The sequence below is a fragment of the Tiliqua scincoides genome, chromosome 2 (genome assembly GCF_035046505.1).
Source record: "Tiliqua scincoides isolate rTilSci1 chromosome 2, rTilSci1.hap2, whole genome shotgun sequence".
Classification (NCBI taxonomy): domain Eukaryota; kingdom Metazoa; phylum Chordata; class Lepidosauria; order Squamata; family Scincidae; genus Tiliqua; species Tiliqua scincoides.
The window spans coordinates 207,671,150-207,696,168 of record NC_089822.1 but is presented as its reverse complement, the minus strand read 5'-3'; the positions used below and the strand labels follow the sequence as shown (position 1 = coordinate 207,696,168).

General features: G+C 45.1%; 1 protein-coding gene across 1 annotated transcript in view; it reads right to left on the bottom strand.

Annotated features, from left to right (window-relative positions):
* The window catches only part of SEMA3G (semaphorin 3G), a 102,714-nt gene that overhangs the window by 56,253 nt on the left and 21,442 nt on the right, over positions 1-25,019 (bottom strand). Inside the window, exon 2 of the mRNA XM_066618501.1 lies at positions 6,907-7,067. Coding sequence (XP_066474598.1) covers positions 6,907-7,067 — 161 coding nt within the window. The remainder of the gene's footprint in view (positions 1-6,906; positions 7,068-25,019) is intronic.

The window sequence follows — 25,019 nt, the reverse complement described above, 5'->3', positions numbered from 1 at the left end:
GCAAAAAATATCATTCACCCCTTAAAGCTGCAATCAGTAGTACTTACTGTAGAATCTTCCTTTCAAATGGCCTCAAGCAGCCAAACCATGTGATTAAAAATAACGAATTTGCTATTTGGATGTAGAACATTTCATAGGTCTACCTGGTATGTTTTATCAATTGGGGATTGTGGTGGGTTTCAGAACAGTATTTCAGAACAGTAGGACAGCAAACAAGAGCCTGAAAATACACTTGACAGAACCAAAGTTGTTCTCCAAGCTGCCATTTTAAAAACCTAAAATAGCTAGCAACAATGGGGGTGGAGAGGGGAGATACATACATACACATAAGAACAGCCCCACTGGATCAGGCCATAGGCCCATCTAGTCCAGCTTCCTGTATCTCACAGTGGCCCACCAAATGCCTCAGGGAGCACACCAGATAACAAGAGACCTCATCCTGGGGCCCTCCCTTGCATCTGGCATTCTGACATAACCCATTTCTAAAATCAGGAGGTTGCGCATACACATCATGGCTTGTACCCCATAATGGATTTTTCCTCCAAAAACTTGTCCAATCTTCTTTTAAAGGCGTCTAGGCTAGACGCCAGCACCACATCCTGTGGCAAGGACCACAGACCAACCACACACTGAGCAAAGAAATATTTTCTTTTGTCTGTCCCAACCCGCCCAACACTCAATTTTAGTGGATGTCCCCTAGTTCTGGTATTATGTGAGAGTGTAAAGAGCATCTCCCTATCCACTCTGTCCATCCCCTGCATCATTTTGTATGTCTCAATCATGTCCCCCCTCAGGCGTCTCTTTTCTAGGCTGAAGAGGCCCAAATGCCTTCGCATTTCCTCACAAGGAAGGTGCCCCAGCCCCGAAATCATCTTAGTCGCTCTTTTTTGCACCTTCTCCATTTCCACTATGTCTTTTTTGAGATGCGGCAACAAGAACTGGACACAATACTCCAGGTGTGGCCTTACCATCGATTTGTGCAACGGCATTATAATACTAGCCGTTTTGTTCTCAATACCCTTCCTAATGATCCCAAGCATAGAATTGGCCTTCTTCACTGCCGCCGCACATTGGGTCAACACTTTCATCAACATGTTCACCACCACCCCAAGATCTCTCTCCTGATCTGTCACAGACAGCTCAGAACCCATCAGCCTATATCTAAAGTTTTGATTTTTTGCCCCAATGTGCATGACTTTACACTTACTGACATTGAAGCGCATCTGCCATTTTGCTGCCCATTCTGCCAGTCTGGAGATATCCTTCTGGAGCTCCTCACAATCACTTCTGGTCTTCACCACTCAGAAAAGTTTGGTGTCGTCTGCAAACTTTGCCACTTCACTGCTCAACCCTGTCTCCAGGTCATTTATGAAGAGGTTGAAAAGCACCGGTCCCAGGACAGATCCTTGGGGCACACCGCTTTTCACCTCTCTCCATTGTGAAAATTGCCCATTGACACCCACTCTCTGCTTCCTGGCCTCCAACCAGTTCTCAATCCACGAGAGGACCTGTCCTCTAATTCCCTGACTGTGGAGTTTTTTCAGTAGCCTTTGGTGAAGGACCATGTCAAACGCCTTCTGAAAGTCCAGATAGATAATGTCCACGGGTTCTCCCACATCCACATGCCTGTTGACCTTTTCAAAGAATTCTATAAGGTTCGTGAGGCAAGACTTACCCTTACAGAAGCCATGCTGACTCTCCCTCAGCAAGGCCTGTTCGTCTATGTGTTTTGAGATCCTATCTTTGATGAGGCATTCCACCATCTTACCCGGTTTGGATGTTAGGCTGACCGGCCTATAGTTTCCCGGGTCCCCCCTCTTTCCCTTTTTAAAAATAGGCGTGACATTTGCTATCCTCCAATCTTCTGGCACCGTGGCCATTTTGAGGGACAAGTTGCATACCTTAGTCAAGAGATCTGCAGCTTCATTCTTCAATTCCTTAATAACTCTTGGGTGGATGCCATCAGGGCCCGGTGACTTATTGATCTTTAATTTATCAATGAGGTCTGAAACATCTTCTCTTTTAACCTCTATCTGACTTCCACCAGGTTTCCGTTATGCCCACTATGTCAATGTTTTCCCTTGTCACCAGACATTCCAGTTCCCCACCTTTGCTCGTAGACTTCGGGCATTCGCATAAAAGCATTTGTACACGGAATGCCGTAGGATGGGCTGCTTATTCACTCCACATATACATATACATATACAGGCATTCAAATAAAGGATCAAATTGCTAGATGCCCAGCAGCAACTCTCCTGCTTTGAGAAGAACAGATCAAATTTTAGAGTTGATCTCCTGCTTTGGAACCTATGCTGTTTACAGTATTCAGCTGTATCCCTGCAGCATACTTTTTTGGGGCGGGGGGAAGAAGGTTTACATACACTGTCCCTACTCTTGCCAATATTGTGTTCATCTGAAGGTTGGAATAGAGCCTACAAGTATTCAACTGTACATGCATGAGCCTCTGTCTATGAGATTGGAAGAAACCCTGCTTTTTCAGGTTCCTGCCTGCATGGAGAAGAGCTATGTATGGACAGTTGTAGGTGCACAGTTTCTATTCCAACCACCAAATGAATGCATCTAGGCCTGGGATGGGGTCTGCAGCCACAAGCTCATTCTCCCCCTCCCACTTTGCATTAACTCATTAGTTGTGTGAACTGGCCTCTTACTTCCCACAGGTGCTTTTGCATAACAGTTGCATCTGGAGAAGTTCCTTAGGCTCCAGTCCTATGCCCACTTTCATGGGAGTAAGCCATGAACTCAATGGAACTTACTTCTGAGTGGACAAGCATAGGATTGTTGTTAGGCACTTCCCTAGATTGTCAGGCACTTCCCTAGATTTGCCCAAGTGTATCCACTGTGGAACACCTAGTGGATTAAAAAAAAAATCAGTGGATACCAAATCAGTGGAAAAATAAAGACCAACTTCCAGGTTTCTGGCTCCTCTATTTTTGCCCCAGAATACATTGGTAAAGACAATATACCGCATTCAGCCACTAGATGGGGTGAATAATGAAATCTAGTGGAATGAAATTATAATTATTGAAAACACAATGGTTGGAAATTGGATTTTGGTGCTTTTTTCCTTGCTACAAGGCATTTAGAGGTGAACCTCAGTATCAGTGGCAAGTCAAATCAGTAGAAACCGAGGTCTCACCTAAATTTATTGAATAATCTAGGATAGCCCCATTTAACAGTATGATATGCAGACTTCACGAAATGGATTGGGGAAAGCTTGCACAAAGAATACAGCCCTGTTGTGAAAATAGTACAAGGAAGACAGGACATAGGGAAACTGAAATTTTCAAAGACTTACAGTCCAATTCTAACCAACTTTCCAGCTGCAATGCAGCCCCAAGGTAAAGGAACACATTCCTTTACCTTGAGGAGGCCTTCAGGAAGAGAAGAGAAGAGAATGAGATTCAATTATAAATACTTTCCTCAGCAGCTTCCTTGACACTGGAAGGGAATGGAAAAGGGTAGTTAGCAACAGCTCACTGTAGTAGTCCATAGCAGCTCTAGAGCTCCGAATCTTACTAAATGCTTTCTAGGAAGGAGCCACACAGGTGGCTATCAACATGACTAAATCATTTCCAAACATTGGGGTCTTCAGTCCAACCCACGCAAGAGGAACTGGCAATACAAAGAAGGTGGTGTGGTTAAAATCCATGATTTCCTACCTTTTTTTACCCTTCCACCCCTCCAGGGGCTTCTGTGTTTCAGCCACCTAAACAAGGCTGCTGAAACAGCCAGCTGAAGAACCTTTCTGGAGTTAGGAACATTACAAAAGAGTCATGTTTCAGAGCAGCCAGGTCCAAACATGGTTTTACTGTCTCCTTGACTGGTGTCCCCAGATGTCTCCTAGAACTTAGCCAGCCCTCCTGTTGGGGTTGGCATATGTCAGGTAACTTGTAGTTTGGCGCTTAATGGCGTCTCACAGAGTGCTTGATTGGGTCAGGGAGAGGGTAGACATGTCCAGGTGATTGTAAATTATCCAACTGGATAAACCAATGGCATCATCAACCCAAGGTTTTGTAAGTTTTTGTGACAACATCACCCACAAGGATATTTGTGTGTATTGCAAGTTGGTCGTTATAAACAGCTAATGTTTTTATCAAAAGGCGCACACATTCACTGAGTGAGTGCAGGGACCAGACTTCCTGGAACTTTGTGGGTAAGGAAGAGTAAGGGGGAAATACTCAGTTATTTGTGTCAGGAATTTGTTCTTTTTGTTGCTTGCATTTTAATCTCTTTGCCACATTTTATTAAAAGATCCCCTTTGCCCTTCCTACCTGTATTTGATACATTGTCTTGCTTTGATTTTTTGCAGTCCCTCTCCCCTTTGGTGTTGGTCCTTCAGCGCTTTATTTAAAGTCTTTGGTGTTTTTGTTACTCCCTTGGCCTCAATTCATAAAGAAACAGATTAATAAACCTGTCTGTTAGCCCCAGCTCTACAACTATTTGGCTTCAAGAGTGGCCCTCAGATTCTCGGGGTTCTTTGGTTATCCTGGGAGACATCCTTTTCCAAGGTTGTCTCTTTCGATCTGGGTTTCCTAGCCTTCGATGGTGGCAGCAAATACTACCAATTCCTCACTAATCCCAGTCTGACCAGTACAAGAAGTATAAGGTTAGGGAGAAACGCCTGTCTTGCTCCTCTAAACATTCCTGCTTTCACTACAGGAAGGATCACACTAACTAACAGACACTACAATACATTCTGCAACTCATTCAAGTAGGACATCAGATCAAGTACTGGATAATTTTGCATTTTGTCATAACTCAACTAATATACTACAAAAACACACCCACAAGTAAAATTGTGTCTGTCAGCTTTTCCCTCTGCAACTGATAGCAGCTGAGGGGACAAATTTGGGTTGGGGCTGCAATACAGGGGGAAGAGCTGGAAATCCCCCTCTCCTCTCCCTCCACAGCCCTGACCGTAATCAGATCCCCTCCCCCCACAAAAAGGAAATTATGTTAGAGAGTTCCAAAGGAATGCGTAGTTTGGCGCTTAATGGCGTCTCACAGAATTGCTGCAACAACAGATTGTATAATTACTGTAAAAACAGTTTGTATACTAAAATAAATGACCAGAGACATCTGTCCAATCAAATATCTCATTTCCTGTCACAATGTTTGCTGAGTTCTGACCCAACAGTTGGTTTAATCATTTCACATCTATGATAGACAGATCCTCTTGTAACAACATATTAATTGCTCATAACCTGATCACATGTCCAGACTTCCCATGCTTCCAACTGCATTTAATTGTAAGTTAATCTCCTTTGGGCTAGAAACCTGCATAAACAGCCCTCTCCCCATTTGGCTGGTGTCATATTTCTGGCTTCTATTTAATATATTCTCTGCCCTGGGCTCTAAACACGCATAAGGTCTAAGCTTTGCTGAGCTCCTTCTGTTCATCTCAAGTTTTTGCTTCCAATGGCAGAAGAGTTCCTCTGAGGGATGGTGTGTGCATTTATGAAGTCCACATGCAGGCCACTGAAACTTGTTTACCCATACTGGTACACCACTGTACCTACATATTGAACCCCTGCCCTGTACCCCTTTCTCTGAACCCCTCTAAGAATTGCTATATCATGACATTCTACAAAAAATATGGTGGCTGGCAACTATCAGGAAAAACAGTTACTTTGACCACCTCCTTAATAGAAGGGGAAAGTGTGGGATATAAACCTCTTAATAAAGAAATAAAAATTGCTTCCACAACAAAACAGGCAGGGTACAATCCTAACCAACTTTCCAGCACTGAGATAAGGGCAATTAAGCTCTGAGGTAAGGGAACAAACATCCTCTTAACTTGAGGAGGCCTCCATGACTTCCCCTCAACTGTAGGATACAATACATGCCCCAATGGTACAGTTATGTTGGAGCTGGAAAGTTGGTTAGGATTTGGGCAGCAGTTGCATAATTTGCAGATTTCACTCACCCTTTTGTCACCCATTCCCAAATTTGGAGCCATAAAGTTCTTGAGAGAAAACTTTTAGCTCTGCCCAAAAACCATGAGATCTTTGCAGCCTGTAGCCCACAAGCAATATAGGGATAAGAACACTGGCGTACGTTAACTGTTTGCTGTAAAGAACATCATTAACAGCCAAATCCTAAACCCCGGGGCCACCACAAGGCACAGCAGTGCCAAAATGTGCCTATTTTGCAGGTACAGAACTTAGGAGGTCCTTGTCGGGCTTTCTGGCTCAGGAGGGAGCAAAGGATTTGGTGGACCCTCTCCACTGTCCCCGGGCCGGACCCTCTCTCCTGCCTGCCCTCCCCCCACCCAGTTCTACCCCCTCTCTGTCTTTATCCCACCATGAAAGGCCTCACTGTCAGCCAGCAGGAGCACTTACTACCAGTCACTCTACATCCTCTTGGCGCTGAGACCCAGTGCTGACTGGAACAGGCCTCAGTGCCTGCGCCTCATCCTCTCCTCTGGTGTAGGAGTGCCTTATTACAGTTTTGTGACAGTGGTTGCCGGGGCAGTGTGGCAGCCACCAGCACTGCCCCAGCTCAGGATTGGGCCCTAAGACAATATATGTAACACTCCTAGTACTTTGGAAAATGCTATATGAGCTTTAACCATTTTTACTATATGTAGGATTAATATTGTTACTATTAAGAATATTTACACAATTTACCACTTTTCAATTCCACAAAGCAGTTTACAGGCAAAATCAAAGAATAACTGTACCTCCTCACCTCAACACTTTTCTTTTAGTGGCTGCTGCTGGTGTTCTTCAGCACCTTTTTAGTCTGTGAGCCCTTTGGGACAAGGAGCCATTTAGTTCTCCCCCTGCTAAATATAACAGGAGCATCACTTGAAAAAGTGACTCTTTGGCCAGTTAGCAGGGCAGTGCATATATCTATCAGCGTATATCTATGTAAGAGCATTACCTCCTTGGCATCCATGTTGGTCTGATCCAGTCGAAGAGAGTATAGGGTGTCTTTTCCTCCAATGAAAAGTCGGTCACGGTACTCATCAAGGTATAAAGAGCGGAAGTCTAAAATTCCCCGGTGGCCAAGAAACAGGACTGAGCGGTTAGTGGCTAAAAGATCTAAAATGGAGGATTCAAATGGAAAAGCGTCAAATATCTTCAACATAAAGAACAAGGTACATGCTCCCCTGTTAAAATCAACTTTCAGTCCATGCACCTACAAACTTGGACAAACCAGAGATTTAATTAGGAACAGAGCACAATCCATAATCCAGCAAAAGTTAATGCTTAACATTTGTGTAGCACTATCTGAATGTACAACGCAATTCACATGTACTTTTTTGTCCTTATGACAACTCAGTACAGTAAGGTAAATACTGTATTATCCCTATACTACAACAAGGCAGTAAAGGCCATGTGTGAGTGGTTTGCCTAAGGCCTCCTAGTGAGTTTCATGGCAAAGGCAAGATTTGAACAGAAGTCCCAATTCACATAAAAGTTAGTAAGAATGAAGTGCCACTGAAATAAATAGAATGGTAGCTGTGTTTAAATGCTTTTAGTAGGATTGAAGGCCAAACTAGACATGATGTTAAATATGTCTAGTTTGGGGCTTATTTTCACTTTAAAATAGCTGAGTGCGGGACCAATCTGGATCCAGACTACAGTGCAGAGATGTAGGTGCAGGGAATGTTAAACCAATTACTTTTGTTCGTTTCTCCTGCTAAAAGTAGCACCCAAAGCTGTTATGGGCCCCCTCATCCAACTGGAGAAGGGATTGCTTTTAAAGGAGAAGCTGTTGGGAGATCCAGTAAGGCAACCCCTACATGCCACATCTGATTTGGTCGTATAGGCTAGCAGAGGCAGTAACTAGCAGGTCTAGTTCAACTTTATGAATTCCCCCAACCTTTGTCCAAAGGAGAATAGAATTAGTGGGTAGAGGTTTCTGTAAATCCTTCTCTCATTACCAGCACAGTTTCTGCAATTGATCTGTGTTGGGTTGTTCTAGACTCAAATTGCCTACTTCCTTAAAGAGCGGTCAGTCAAACTGAATAAAGTACAAACAGATTTGAACTTCAGCTCAAATTTCCACCTAACCCTGAGTTACAAAAAAGCAACTCTGCTTGCAGCCAGGGAGCAATCATGACAAAAGGCAATCCTTTGAAACATCCATCCTAGTTTCACAGTGCTGAGGCTGGTGTGTGAAGAATCATTCTAATCCACTGGAATTAATCTTATCAGCCTGTGAGGCTCATCCTTTTACACCCAGTCAGGGGGGACCCTGGTCACCAAGCAATTTCTAAAGTTAGGAATATTCAATGCTCTGTCTGAAGGGCTGGAAGGAGCTGTCATTGCCTGGGAGTGAAGACAGAAGGGCTCTTTACTGCTGATAAAAAAGGCTAAAGATAAACGCTCTATAAAAAAGAATCTGTCAGTGTGACAGGGAAAAGTCCCTGGACAGACTTTTATCAATGGCTGCTGTAAGCTGGGGTGGACTCAAGGCCTTTGAGTATGAGACACTGAGGAAAAACATAAAAGCACCAATGAAGTGGGAAAAGGGGAAATAGATTCCTTGTGGCCTTGGAAAGAGGAAATGTAGAGATGAATTACCTAATTTAATAAATCTGCATGATTGCATTCTCTTTCTCCCACATGCCAGGATTTATGACATCTCAATGCCAATACATCCTCATGGAGCTTGAGGGCAATGCACATTTTGATATTAGAACCTCCAGGACTGGATCTGGAAAAGTACTCATTCAGGATCATGTCTGAATAGTGGATCATGTGTTCAGTTGAGCTTATTCTCAGGAAAGGGTGTATAGGATTGCAGCCTCAGGAAATAATGAGGTAGAAAGCCAAGATCGCTCCCATCAAAACTATTTCACCAATGAAATAGTGAACAGCTCTTTAAAAATAAGGCAGCATCTCATTTAAAAAGAAATGGCTCCTTCCAGGACTCCTAAGCAATAGGTTTTTCATATAAACTAGCTGCTAAGTATCTTATATGATGTGTCTATGTAACTGATGTCTCAGAGCTATTGGCATGCTCAGTGACTGGAAATCCTCCTGGATATTAAAAAAGGGAATACGGAAAGGCTCAGTCCTGACACTGCCATATAATTAAATCCATGTCAAATGCATTTCTCCTGCTCCCTGCCTCTTTCCAGATCTTTGTTCCATTGTCTGACAACAGCAATGTGTGCGCACAATTTCTTTTGAGAGTACATAAGCGTATTTCCTGCAATATAATACATTTTGGACATTCTGAGCCAGGAAATTCATGGGATGGCTACTCTTATTAATGCCTCATCAATGAATTCCAAGGAAGAATAACTATTTTGCCAAATGGGGAGCAAAGAATATTAGTTGGTGGATGTGCACTACACCTCACATCACAATTTCAACACATGGTTTCAAAAAGCAAAAGATCTTTGATCAAAGCAAGACCTGCATATCTATTAGTCCTTACCTGGATTCTAACATCAGTGTGCTGAATCTGAATAAATATGATAATAGGAAGTCTCTTGTTCGCCAAGTTTAAAATCTGTAACCTAGCATTTTCTTTCCAGCCAACCAGATGTTTCTAGAAAGTGCCAAGGGGAGCAAAAACGTGGTTGTTATCTCCTGTTCTTTTGCCATCAGCATCTGGTACTTGAAGGAATCTTTGAACCACATAACTTTCCTGGCTGACTGCATTTTATAGTCCTAACCTTCATAAATTTATCTGATCCTTTTTAAAAGTCATCCAAGCCATTTATAGATGTCCAACAGGGATAAAATGAATGCAGGTGTCAGGGAGCAGCACTGTAGCATCAGACTCCAACCCTGATCTCTCAACATTCATTAGAAAATTTGTAACACCCCCATGCAAAATACAGGCTTCCTGATCACATGAAGAGGTCCCTCCACATGTACAATTCTATGCACCACAACCGACTACTGATAAATGCATGAAGGTCATTGCTGGAAAACTGCAGTCATAATGATGCTCTTCTCTCCCAATGCATACTCATTTGACCCCGCTAAATGTCTGCATGAGCTTGAGCTTGAGCTAGCACCGCATTCTGAGATACCACAAGTTACATAAGCACAATGTAAAGTCTTCGTGCTTTATCTGCCCTATTGATCAACATCATTGGGTGCTCCCAAGTTGTAGTGTTTGAAGAGAACACCTCTTTCACTCTCCCTTTGTTTTCCATTCCTGCTGCACTAGTCAACATAGAAGGAATATTTGGGGGCTTGGCACAGTGCCAAGTGCTCCCCCCCCCCCGCCTGGTGATGCACAATTAGAAAAGGAAGAAGGGGACATAGTTCAAGAGCAAGTACAGAATGTCTCTGACACTCTAGCCCACAACTCTCTTTTCTTCCACCCTATTCCACTCCAACAGAGGGAGTGGGAAGAGGAGAAGAAGAAGCAGCAGCAACTGGGTACAGTGATGTGACTAGGGCTTGTGTCACCAGGTGCAGGAGGCCAGTGCATCACACCCATGATGGATCTCTTCCCATGCAGCGGGGGGGGGGGGCAATGTCCTGGCCAGTAGGCATGGTGATGTACTATCACCCCACCCCCAGCTGGTTTTTGGCTATAACTTTTGACAGAATAGAGATATTTCAATGCAGTGTTTTATTGAATTCTGCATGAAATTACACATTGAATGATATATATCATGATAGCATTATTCTAACCTACAAAGAATTAAAAAATTTTGGCCAGTAGTTGTGTCAAACCCCCCCCCCCGCGTGAATGTCACCCAGAGTGGCCCACACCACCAGCACCCCCTAGCGATTCCATTGAGTGGGCACCACCTGTCAATCTCATGCCTGAGGCAACCACCTCACTCAGCCTCACAGATGGGCTGGTCTTACAGTAGCTGAAATTCATCTGTCCTAGGCAGCCAAATATAACTGGCAGTTCTGGATGAGGCGGCATTAATGCTTGCAAATATCACACACTTAAAAACAAAACCATTTTTCTCAAATTATTAATCAATACTATGGAAGTCCTACAGAATAATGTATAGTTCCTACTGTTATATACAGTCAAACTATATGAAACATATCAGAAGCAATTCAAAAACTAATTCAAAATGGCTAAACCCATTTCAAAAGTACGTTTTTTACACTAAGTGCCTGAGCCAGAACCCCACCAGAAAGTTAATAAATACTAATGAACCTCAACTGGAACTAAACCCAAATATTTATGATTCAACTCCCTAGGGTTGACTCCGTGTGTTATAGACTTGATTTACACAAAATGGTAAGTGGATCACCAGCACTCCCTTGTAGCAGCTAATAAATGTTATGGCAAAAAGTTTAGAAGAGACATACCCGTACTAAGAAGAGGTCAGTGTGTGGATGAGAAAGATGCACAAAGCCACAAGGTCTCACATAAACAGCTGGCCCCCACCAGGTCAGACAGTTTGTGTCAATCCTGCAATGTAATAGTTCTGCTGTATAGCAATGATAAAATATGAGGAAGATAAATCCCAAAAGAAATTGTCCGCCTGGCACTCATGTAGGAGGCCGCCTTTCCCGTTTCAACAGCAAACTCCTAGCTCCCAGGGCGGAGTCAGGTGCTGCTCATTTTGAGTAATTCCCCAGTTGTTAAATAACATACAGTACAAGCCAATACTATACAGAAAGGATTATTGGGGAAAAGTTTTTGGCTTTGTTCCCTAAGCATTCACCAGCTGTTTCCCTGTTCTACTGGCTAGGCTGCAGCTACTGGTATTTCTAATTGTAACTTCTCATGAAGCACGAGACATATTTTAGTCCGTGCTTACTACAAGTGTCTGGCCACTAAATATTTTATTTCAAAAGTATTCTCTGTGAAGTCCTAAGATCACTGACCAAATCTGACAACCCCAATTTCCTAACGCAGACAAGTTATGTTTAATTCAACACTATTGCTTTATGCCATCACGCACCATCTTCCAAGACCAATTATTTCTCAGCAAAAGTTTCTCCTTTCAAAGCAGTATTCCCAAAATAAGCATAAATGTATAAACCAGAGAAAGAGAGGAAGAGAAAGAGAAAGGGAATAGCATGTAGGAGATGTTGCTGAACAATTATGTGCTGGACAGCCAGCCAAAGTAAAAAAATACTAAAACCTGACCTGCACATATTCCCCCCATTCCAGATTCAGCTCTGGATGAGTTGATTTCTTTCCCACTATCTTGGCTCAGCTCTAGGTAATTCTACACACCTCCTTGTCTGGCCTCACAGCAATGAGGCAGCAGCTAGCTGAATCTAAAGACAACTCTGGAGAATGAGTTGCCCTGAATTTGTTTATAATACGAGATAACAGCTGCCAGATACTCAAGACTCCTTGTCATTCAAAAACAACATAAGACTAGGAAGGAACTGCTAGACATTTTGGGGGAGAACAAGGAAAATACTGTAAAAGGGAGTTAGGAACATGGTTTATAAAAACAGATGAACAAGAAACTGTTCAGAGCTCAACCCCATTCCATAGGTGCCTGTAAAATAATAGACTAACAGCAGATATGAGCCATAAGCAACAGCAAGCATGGGATGCCATTACATATAATCATACTGATTCTCTGCTCCAAGGAAAGGTAGACAGATGGATGAAAAGGAGCTCCAGAAAAATATTTCTAAACTGGGGAAATGGGCTGCAAAATGGCAGATGCGCTTCAGAGTTAGTATAAAGTGATGCACACTGGTGCAAGAAATCAAGGTTTCACATATAAGTTGATAGGTTCTGTGTGATGGTTCAGAACAGAGATCTTGAAATGCTTGTGGGCAGCTCAATGAAAGTGTCAAACTAGTCTCTGGAAGTTGTAAAGATGGTCAAATTCCATGTTCTGGATAGTTTACAAAGGGATCGAAAATAAAACAGCCAATATTATTCTGCCATTGTACAAATCAATGGTAAGGCCACACCTGGCAGAGTATGTCCCGTTCTGGTCAACTTATCTCCTAGGGGAGCTTGAAAATGTGTAGAAGAGAATAACCAAAATGATTAGGGGGCTGGGGCACTGTCTTATGAGGACAGGTTAAATGTTTGGGGGTCTTCAGTGTAGAAAGAAGGTACCTGAGGGGGAACATGATTGAGTTCATGTAAAATTATGTATGAGGTAGAGGGAAGTTCTGCATGCAGCATGTGATTAGTCTGTGGAACTCCTTGCCACAGGATGGACAGATTTATGGAGGAAAAGTACATCACAAGTTATAAGCCATGATTACTCTATGCAGAGTCCAGATTTTAGAGGTAGCCCATCTTTTAATGCAAGATGCAAGGGAGTGGAAGCAGGATACAGGTATCTTACATAAGAACATAAGAACAGCCCCACTGGATCAGGCCATAGCCCCATCTAGTCCAGCTTCCTGTATCTCACAGCGGCCCACCAAATGCAAAATCTTGTTGACTTGTGTGCTCCCAGAGGCATCTGGTGGGCCACTGTAAGATACAGGAAGTTGGATTAGGTGGGCACTTGGTCGGATCCACCAAGGCTCTTATTATGTTCTTAGGATTAATTTCTGTGTGGGAAAGATCAGTTGATAGCAAACATTTTTCCCCCTATTTCTGGTGGTGAATATAGCATGTAGTGCTTATCACATTCAATGTCATAAAAAACCCTGTAAGATCTATTATTAAATATTCCTATTTTGCTAAATCCACAGCTATGGCATGGTTTGAAAACGAGTCTCCTTGAACTCAGATCTCCCTGGTTCAAGTTCCACAGTCTATTCAGTCAACCACAGTGGTCCCAATGATGAGAAACACCATGTTTAAAGTGCCTGACAATCCTTATTTACGAGAGCTAAAGTGACACTGATTTTATTCTGTTCCTAGAAGCTGCCCATATATTTACACAATAAGACTGCAGACATATGTACCTGGATATTCAGATTCCACTGCATTGTTCTGAACTTACTGCTAAATAAATAGCCTTCAATTCTACACCAGATGTCCAAATTTAAAATTGACCATTTGGTTATTAAAGCAAATGGGACAGCAAGTACTGTTGGGGCCGAAGTCTAGGCAGTGGGAAAACCCTATCTTACACAGGAGAAAGCTATGCTAATTGAACAAGATCAGTATTGGGATTGTGGTGGACAAAGACCTTTGGTGTTTCACCCTGACTAATTGCCAAAAAGTTACTCGGATAGTAGTCTCATCATTAGGGCAGAAGCCATTTGTGGAACTAAAACACCATCTGTAGAACTCCTGTTCTCCCACAGTTCTTGGAATGTTCAGCTGCGCTGATGGACGCTGATCTCATTCTATATAGGCTAGTTGGGACAGAGCTCTACTATACTGGTCCAAGATGCCGTATCAGTGCCTACTACTGCAGCAGCTGCTCCCGCTTCTCAACCTGTCTCCTTTCTTCATGAGTTGCATTTTTTGCTGAACATAAAGGACAGAAAGCAAAGATTATCATTCCATCCCTCTCCATCCTTCAAACCAATGGAATGTTTTCCCCCCAAACCAAGTATGACTATATGCGGGCCCCCTCTCTGAACTCCCCAGTTGTACAGTGTTCTGCCAGATTCCAAGCTCCGCCTGGAGAATTATGCCCGCTTCTAGCTAATTAGCTCCCCTTCTTTCCTCAAAAATGACCCTGGTTCTGCCCTGCAGTACTGCTGGACCCCACCACCAGGGTAGCTCGCCTGTTTAACCTACAGAGGTCCTCCTTCCTGCCAGTAGCCTCCTGCCACTACAGCAGCCCCTTGGTCCTCAGTAGGTCTTGGGCACAGCAACCAAACACCAGTCTTAGTGTCTCCAGTAGTTTCTGCTCCAGCAGCTTCCAAAGTCCATTCAAATATCAGTCCATTAGCAGTTCCAGCAGTCCATTAGCCATCAGTTCCTCAGTCCATTAATCTGGTCTCCAGCTCTCCTTCCGCTACCCACACCAAACTCTCCCTTCATTGGTGCTTTTATGCCTGAGGGCCCTATTGCCTTCAAGTGGCTGCAGCTGTGCAGCACACTCTGCTGGATGCCCAGGCCTTACCCTTAAAGTGGCCACTGCTGATACCACATCTACCTCCTTGCCAGATCTTCCGCAATTCCAATACACGAAGACTCTTTTGCAGTGAAAGCCCCTCTTTACCACACATCTGGAATGGGTTTGATAGTCTCCACATTCTAATTCCAATAAAAGGGGATATATTTCATGCTTCACTGCCAAGCCTTATAAGACACACTGCTCCTTTTTCCACGGCTGTCAAGCCCGAATTAGGATATCACAGGGAAGAAGGATATTAAAATGGCAAAGGCAGAGGGTTTACAATTCAGTGGGAAAGCCAGAAACTCGGCTGTCAAACCCCCAAAGAATCATTACCACTTCCTTCCACCAAAGACCACAAAGTCCCTCTGTAGACTAAACACAGGTAGGCATGCCACATGCTGCAAAAGTCCTGGAGTCTTTCATGCATTTGAATGGAATTCCATGGGACCTGAGGTCTGAGCGACAATTCACACATTACCTAATGAGAACTTAACCAGAAGGCAATATAGGTGGATAGCTGGAGACACCTGCAGCATTTGCCTCCCCTCTGTGTGCAGACAACAACTCAATGGCAGAGGAGGCAACACCACAGCTGAGAAGGCAGCCTACCCATTTGACTGCTTAATGAAGGAGCTATTGTCCGAATGAGTTGGAGGATGATGGCAGGATGCATGACAGGCAATGGTTTGGATCACTCCCAGCAACCATGTTCACCTGCAGGAAGAACAATACCCAGCTGCTACCGCCTGTATTGCTTGCAAGAAGGGAACCAGCTCTCTTCTGCCCAGAGTCAGTATAGACAGCAGAGGCCAGGAATGTTCTGTTTCAGGCAGCAACATGTGAATTATTAGTCTAAGAATCAAGCAGATTTGCAGATATTCATGTACCATCTAAAACATTACTGTACCCTGAAATCCATCAGATGGCTAGAATTGAAGACTAGATTCGAAAGAGGTGGTGAAGGAGCTGGAAAACCAGAAGAAGTCTGATGGCAAAGTGCTTTAGCAGAGGCTTAAAGGCAACACAAGCTCAGATTCCAATTAGGATAAATTTATGAAAGGAATATAGGCAGCTCTCAACTTACACAGGAGTTAAGTTCCTGGAAAATGACACACACTCCAAAAACATGTGTATGAAAACCAGGTTTTCTATAGGAAACAATTGCATTGCTTTGGGTTAGGAAAAGTCACTGAGCACTCATGTTGACAACTGGCAATTACGGAGGGAGGCTACTAGGAGTGGGATAAGGTGGCTGCTGATGCTGATGGCTGAGATTGCTCTCATTTTTTCCCCTCCAAAATCTCTCAGTAACACTGTATAGCCAAGCATGCTGCCATGGCTAGCAGAGAGGACAGAGACAGTGAGAAGGGGAAGGAGGAGGAGCAGATTGGGACAGAGTAGTTTGTGCTGCCTTCAGAGGCACTTGGGCACTTTGGCTGTGTGCATGTGTGTCCCCAGATCCTGAGTCCACAAGGTGCATGGGTGACAGTGGGGCTCAGGAGGGAACCAGAATGATGTGCTGGGGAAGGGGTTGCTGCCTCCCCCATGCCACTTTCTAACTCAGCTCTTCAGAACTAATGAATAACCAGCAGTGGCTGTCAATGCTCAAGCTGGCTAGGGCAGCCTTGCAACACCTATCCATCACTGGGGAAACTCTTTCTCCCATCTGGGGCACTCTTCAGAGTCAACCATGCTTCTCCACTGCCTGGGCCGAAGGAGATGCTGCCTCTTTTCCTGTCCCTTTCATACAACAAAGGGGGTACCCGCAGAGTGAGGAGAAGCAGGAAGGGAGATCAGAGGCAGAGGCATCAGTGGTGATTCCCTGCCAAGAGAGGGCCAGGCTGGGCAGCATGTTGAGCATGAGGTAGAGCCTGCCTGATTGCATGAGGGGTGTTTTCCAGACATGGTCTCACACTGACAAATGCACCAAATATCACACAGGCCTCTGCTGCTGGCCAAACATGCGGAAGCACAGGAAGCTTCGTTTTAGAGAGGCCATGCAGATTGCACTTTCGGTCTTAATTTGTAAATCCCCCTATTTCAGAAATGTGCAAATTAAGACCATGTAAATCAAGAAGTGCCAGTATTAATAAAAGCTCAACAACAGTAGCATTGTCTACTGCTACTTTCTTCTGCCCGTTTTGCTTCCAACCTACCTCAGCCCCCTCACTCAGTCATCTTCATCCCCTCCCAAATCCTCCACTTCAGTTCCTCTCCTTCTTTCCTTTTGATGGAAGTTTATTTTAAAAGCCCAACATTCTCCCCACATCCCATTATTGTTTTCTTTAGGGGTGTCATTTATTTCCAGTTGACTCTTTGCTTATTTGCATTGGGCTGTATAATTATTTCTCAAGAGAAGTTGGCTGGACTCTGACAGGGCCAGAGTCACCCGATCCTGTGAGAGACCAGAGACACAGAAAACCATTTATAACCCAGTTGGGGATCTCAACAAGCATCCTGTCAACAGAACAGAGAGCAAGCAGTGCAGGGCGGGGGGGGGGGAGGTAGAGAGGAAGAGAGAAGCATAAACAAGAAATGTGTGAAGGAGAAGGAAAAGTAATGAAAACAATTCCCAGAGACAGGGTGAGACAGTTCCTAAGAGGTTATAAATTAAATGAAGAGAGTGATGACATCAAGGGGAGACAAAAAGCAGTAAAGGTGGCAGCTCAGTTGAAACAAATAGCTTTCTCTTTTCTTGTTCTTCGAAAGCGTTTCAATGCTTTCACACCAGATGCCTCACACCAGATGAAGCAGCTACACCTTCAGTGGTTTTAGTCATATACTAAGGAGTCTAGGGCTGTTCTACAATACCATCTGGCCTTAATGAATTGTAGGACAACTTCCTGATGTCCAGAACTGTACTTGGAGGAGGCAATGGGAGAACCAACCAAAATGATTGTGTGTTGCCATTCATACCTGGAAGGGAAACTATGATTATGCTCTCCCCATTCTCCTGAGTGATAAGAGATTCCAGGGGCAAAATTGCTAGGACGAGAGTGAGAGTGCACACGCACTGGAGACTTATGGTAATCCACACAATAAGTTGTGATATTCCCTTTATTTACAAATATAAAAGGAAAGCTTAATGGAAACAAACAAGCACTGCTACAACAGGGAGCAGCAAGAGCACACCCCTGCCCCCCCCCCCCAATATGGTTGCCAACTCTCCAGAACTGGACTGAAGTCTCCAGCAATCAGCATCAATATTCAGCTGCATAGGGAAAGCAATTCTGGAAATTATTAACAGAATCTCCAGGAATTTTCCACACTACATCATGCTGGAAAAAAAAAAAAAATCTCCAGTAATAGCTTCAGTCAGAGTTGGCAACCTTACCCCCTACCCCAGCAAAAGGCTAGTTCCAGTTGACTCCAGTTAGAAACTCGTGCTCTCTGCCTTTGTCGCATTTTGCTGTCTCTGCGCTTCTCCAAGGTCTTGATGGTTATTGCATTATCATCCATGTTACCTGTCAGCCATTATAAGAACAGCCCCACTGGATCAGGCCACAGGCCCATCTAGTCCAGCTTCCTGTATCTCACAGCGGCCCACCAAACGCCCCAGGGAGCACATCAGATAACAAGAGACCTCATTCTGGTGCCCTCCCTCGCATCTGGCATTCTGACATAGCCCATTTCTAAAATCAGGAGGTTGCACATACACATCATGGCTTGTAACCCGTAATGGATTTTTCCTCCAGAAACTTGTCCAATTCCCTTTTAAAGGTGTCCAGGCCAGATGCCATCACCACATCCTGCGGCAAGGTGTTCCACAGACCAACCACACGCTGAGTAAAGAAATATTTTCTTTCGTCTGTTCTAACTCTCCCAACACTCAATTTTAGTGGATGTCCCCTGGTTCTGGTGTTATGTGAGAGTGTAAAGAGCATCTCTCTATCCACTCTGTCCATCCCCTGCATAATTTTGTATGTCTCAATCATGTCCCCCCTCAGGCGCCTCTTTCCTAGGCTGAAGAGGCCCAAACGCCATAGCCTTTCCTCATAAGGAAGGTGCCCCAGCCCCGTAATCATCTTAGTCGCTCTCTTTTGCACCTTTTCCATTTCCACTATGTCTTTTTTGAGATGCGGCGACCAGAACTGGACACAATACTCCAGGTGTGGCCTTACCATCGATTTGTACAATGGCATTATCATATTAGCCGTTTTGTTCTCAATACCTTTTCTAATGATCCCAAGCATAGAATCAGCCTTCTTTACTGCCGCCGCACATTGAGTCGACACTTTCATCGACCTGTCCACCATCACCCAAGATCTCTCTCCTGATCTGTCACACACAGCTCAGAACCCATCAGCCTATATGTGAAGTTTTGACTTTTTGCCCCAATGTGCATGACTTTACGCTTACTGACATTGAAGCGCATCTGCCATTTTGCTGCCCGTTTTGCCCGTCTGGAGAGATCCTTCTGGAGCTTCTCACAATCACTTCTGGTCTTCACCACTCGGAAAAGTTTGGTGTCATCTGCAAACTTTGCCACCTCACTGCTCAACCCTGTCTCCAGGTCATTTATGAAGAGGTTGAAAAGCACAATTATGGTACCCATGAGACTGCAGCTGCCCTAAACAGACAGGCCCCCATCCCTTCCAGAGAAAAAGCAGTTTGAGAGGGTTTATTTTGACCAGAAGGACAAAGAGCAGGGAAAGGATTACACACACACACAAACATGACCTTCCAATCCCCCCTCCTCCATTTCTGAAAGCACTCTCCAATGCATGTTTTTTATTTAAACCAAAATGTTGAGGGGGGGAGAACTAAGTTCCACTAAGTTTGGGCTGCTTTCTTAACATAGAAATGACAACACAAATGTGGCGTGGGAATAAAGCTGATCATGGGCTGCTCTAACACTGGAGGAATAGAGTCCTCCCTTGCCATAAAAACTGACCTTGTTTAGGAGCCATAAGAAAAATTTGGCACCTCCTGCCTATCTTCTTATTACCTATGGACAGACATTGGGATCAAACTCCCTTGTTATACTCTTTGACTGACTTCTGCATTCACTCAAGGGAGAGAGTCTGGGCATGGTGCCCCTATTTTTATAACGAAGTTTTATAGTATTTGTTTAGGTACCCAATAGTCTCTAAGCAATCAGATGGACATCTGCAAATTTAAAAGGATAGCTATATTGTTCTAATTCCAGATGTGGCAATGCTGGAAAATCACTGGGCAGAACAGTCTGTTCTTTGCCTTCATGAACATAAGAACATAAGAACAGCCCCACTGGATCAGGCCACAGGCCCATCTAATCCAGCTTCCTGTATCTCACAGTGGCCCACCAAATGCCCCAGGGAGCACACCAGATAACAAGAGACCTCATTCTGGCATCTGGCATTCTGACATAGCCCATTTCTAAAATCAGGAGGTTGCACATACACATCATGGCTTGTAACCCGTAATGGATTTTTCCTCCAGAAACTTGTCCAATTCCCTTTTAAAGGTGTCCAGGCCAGAGGCCATCACCACATCCTGTGGCAAGGAGTTCCACAGACCAACCACACGCTGAGTAAAGAAATATTTTCTTTTGTCTGTTCTAACTCTCCCAACACTCAATTTTAGTGGATGTCCCCTGGTTCTGGTGTTATGTGAGAGTGTAAAGAGCATCTCTCTATCCACTCTGTCCATCCCCTACATCATTTTGTATGTCTCAATCATGTCCTTCCTCAGGCGCCTCTTTTCTAGGCTGAAGAGGCCCAAACGCCGTAGCCTTTCCTCATAAGGAAGGTGCCCCAGTCCCGTAATCATCTTAGTCGCTCTCTTTTGCACATTTTCCATTTCCACTATGTCTTTTTTGAGATGCGGCAACCAGAATTGAACACAATACTCCAGGTGTGGCCTTACCATCAATTTGTACAACGGCATTATCATATTAGCCGTTTTGTTCTCAATACCTTTTCTAATGATCCCAAGCATAGAATCGGCCTTCTTTACTGCCGCTGCAGATTGCGTCTACACTTGCATCGACCTGTCCACCACCACCCCAAGATCTCTCTCCTGATCTGTCACACACAGCTCAGAACCCATCAGCCTATATGTGAAGTTTTGATTTTTTTGCCCCAATGTGCATGACTTTATACTTACTGACATTGAAGTGCATCTGCCATTTTGCTGCCCATTCTGCCAGTCTGGAGAGATTCTTCTGGAGCTCCTCACAATCACTTCTGGTCTTCACCACTCGGAAAAGTTTGGTGTCGTCTGCAAACTTTGCCACCTCACTGCTCAACCCTGTCTCCAGGTCATTTATGGAGAGGTTGAAAAGCACCGGTCCCAGGACAGATCCTTGGGGCACAGCGCTTTTCACTTCTCTCCATTGTGAAAATTGCCCATTGACACCCACTCTCTGTTTCCTGGCCTTCAACCAGTTCTCAATCCATGAGAGGACCTGTCCTCTAATTCCCTGCCTGTGGAGTTTTTCTAGTAGCCTTTGGTGAGGGACCGTGTCGAATGCCTTCTGAAAGTCCAGATATATAATGTCCACAGGTTCTCCTGCATCCACATGCCTGTTGACCTTTTCGAAGAAGTCTAAATGGTTCGTGAGGCAAGACTTACCCTTACAGAAGCCATGCTGACTCTCCTTCAGCAAGGCCTGTTCGTCTATGCGTTTTGAGATTCTATCTTTGATGAGGCATTCCACCATCTTACCCGGTATAGATGTTAGGCTGACCTGCCTATAGTTTCCCGGGTCCCCCCTCTTTCCCTTTTTAAAGATAGGCGTGACATTTGCTATCCTCCAATCCTCTGCCACCATGGCCGTTTTGAGGGACAAGTTGCATATCTCAGTCAAGAGATCAGCAACTTCACTCTTCAACTCCCCAATAACTCCTGGATAGATGCCATCAGGGCCCGGCGACTTATGGATCTTTAATTTATCAATGAGGTCTAAAACATCTTTTTTAACCTCTATCTGACTTGATTCCTCGGTCAGGAGGGGCTGTTCAGGCAGCGGTATCTGCCCGAGGTCTTCTGGCATGAAGACAGATGCAAAGAACTCATTTAATTTCTCTGCCATCTCTAAGTCTCCTTTTATCTCCCCTTTCCCTCCCTCACCATCCAGAGGACCAACCGCTTCTCTGGCGGGTTTCCTGCTTCTAATATATTTGAAGAAGCTTTTATTATTCCCCTTAATGTTGCTGGCCATGCGTTCCTCATAGTCTCGCTTGGCCTCCCATATCACCTTCTTACATTTCTTTTGCCACAGTTTATGTTCCTTTTTATTCTCCTCATTAGGGCAAGACTTCCATTTATGGAAGGAAGCTTCCTTGCCCTTTATGGCCTCTCTAACTTGGCTGGTTAGCCATGCGGGCACTCTCCTGGATTTAGTGGAGCCCTTCTTTCTTTGTGGTATACACCTCTGCTGGGCCTCTATTACTGTTGTTTTAAGTAGCCTCCATGCACTCTGGAGAGATTGGACTCTTTTTACCTTCCCTTTCAACCTCCTTCTAACCAGCCTCCTCATTTGAGGGAAGTCCGCCCATTGGAAGTCAAGGGTTTTTGTGAGAGACTTGCCCGGTATTTTTCCTCTGAAGTGCACGTCAAAACGGATCGCAGCATGATCACTGTTCCCCAACGGCTCCGTAACACTGACATCTCTAACCAGGTCTTGTGTACTGCACAATATTAAATCCAGAGTCACCTGTCCTCTGGTGGGCTCCATGACTAGCTGCTCTAAGGCACAGTCATTTAGCACGTCAAGGAATCCGGTCTCCTTTTCGTGACCAGAACACAAATTGACCCAGTCAATATGAGGATAATTGAAGTCCCCCATGATTACAACCCGGTCCCTCCTTGTCACCTCCCTGATCTGTTTCCTCATTTCAAGGTCCCCTTCTGAATTCTGGAGGACGATAGTACGCCCCCAGTATTACATCGCTCCACAGGCCTGGTAATTTAACCCACAGAGTTTCTACGGTGGAGTCGGACCCGCCTTCAATCTCTACTTTGCTGGATTCTATCCCTTCCTTAACATAAATGGCCACCCCACCTCCAACATACCCCTGCCTGTCCCTCCTGTAGAGTTTATAGGGATTGCAGTATCCCACTGATTCTCCGCATTCCACCAGGTTTCCGTTATGCCCACTATGTCAGTGTTTTCCTTAGTCACCAGACATTCCAGTTCTCCCATCTTTGCTGGGAGACTTCGGGCATTTGCATAAAAGCATTTGTACATGGAATGACCCAGGATGGGCTGCTTATTCACTCCTTTGTCTCCGCATCCTCTCACTGTGCCAAACCATCTATCACATCCCATCACGCTACCATTCCCAATTTCTTCTCCTACTCTGCCTTTGTCTTGTTGTTCTCTAATCTCCCTATCCTCATCCCACAGGGATGAGGAGTCCCGAACCGGATGCCCCTCAGCTCCTGTCGGCCTTCCCCCAGGGGTCAGTTTAAAAGCTGCTCTGCCACCTTTTTAATGTTATGCGCCAGCAGTCTGGTTCCATTTTGGTTCAAGTGAAGCCCATCCCTCTTGTACAGGCCCCGCTTGTCCCAAAACGTTCCCCAGTGCCTAACAAATCTAAACCCCTCCTCCCTACACCACCGTCTCACCCACGCATTGAGATCTCCGCCTGCCTAGCTGGCCCTGCACGTGGAACAGGTAGCACTTCAGAGAACGCTACCTTTGAGGTCCTGGCTTTCAGCTTCCTACCTAATAGCCTAAATTTGGATTCCAGGACCTCCCTGCTACACTTGCCCACATCGTTGGTGCCGACATGCACCACAACCGCTACCTCCTCCCCAGCACTGTCTACCAGCCTGTCTAGACGAGAAGTGATGTCCGCAGCCTTCGCACCAAGCAGGCAAGTCGCCATGCAGTCCTCACATCCGTCGCAAACCCCCCTCTCTATGTTTCTAATAATCGAATCCCCCACTACAAGAAGCCCCCAAACCCCCTCCCGCCGAGGAGTATCCTGAGTGCATTCAGATACGGGGCCGTCCCCTGGAGAAAGGGTCCCCCCTAGGGGATTGTTTCCCTCCTCTCCAGGATGACGTCCTCCAGCCCCAAGACTTCCTACCCAGGCAGCTGAGGAGCTGCGCGCCTGAGGTTGGGATGAAGCCTGATCGTCCCCGGAAGTCTCCCCAAAGTCCTTCTCTGCCTGCCTCTGCTTCTCCAGGTTGGCCACCAAGGCTTCAAGGGAGTGGACGCGTTCCCTGAAGCCCTGGAGCTCCTTGCACCAAGGACACACCCATGACTTATGCCCCAGAGGCAGAGAGTCATACATGTGGCACTCGATGCAGAACACTGGATAGCCCCCACCCTGCTGCTGGTTGTCTGACTGCATAGCTTTTTTGTTGTTTTTATTTAGGGGTACTTTTAAAAACCCTACATTGGTTTGCTGCCCTCTTCTCAAAGAAAGGGAAGGGCAGTATCTGGGGCCCTGGCCTCCTCACCCTGCTGCTGAATTTGGCCAGATGCTAAACTCGCGGTGCCTTACCTGGCACTTAGCTGCCAGAGGCACTGGGTGTCCCAGAGGCCATGCGCTCCTGCAGAGAGGCTCACGCAGTGGCAGGCCCTAGCTTTATGCCCCTAGCTAGCTCCTCCTCCCTCCCTCCTTGCTGTTTGAAAGGGGGGCTGGTCTTCCCAGGTGAGCTTACAAAAGCTCAGGAAGACAAAAGGCTGCTGGTGGGCTTAATCCATTCTGCAGGCCCCTGAATGGGTTTTCCTAAGAACATAAGAACATAAGAACAGTCCCACTGGATCAGGCCATAGGCCCATCTAGTCCAGCTTCCTGTATCTCACAGCGGCCCACCAAATGCCGCAGGGAGCACACCTGATAACAAGAGACCTCATCCTGGTGCCCTCCCCTGCATCTGGCATTCTGACATAAGCCATTTCTAAAATCAGGAGGTTGCGCATACACATCATGGCTTGTACCCCATAATGGATTTTTCCTCCAGAAACTTGTCCAATCCCCTTTTAAAGGCGTCTAGGGTAGACGCCAGCACCACATCCTGTGGCAAGGAGTTCCACAGACCGACCACACGCTGAGTAAAGAAATATTTTCTTTTGTCTGTCCTAACCCGCCCAACACTCAATTTTAGTGGATGTCCCCTGGTTCTGGTATTATGTGAGAGTGTAAAGAGCATCTCC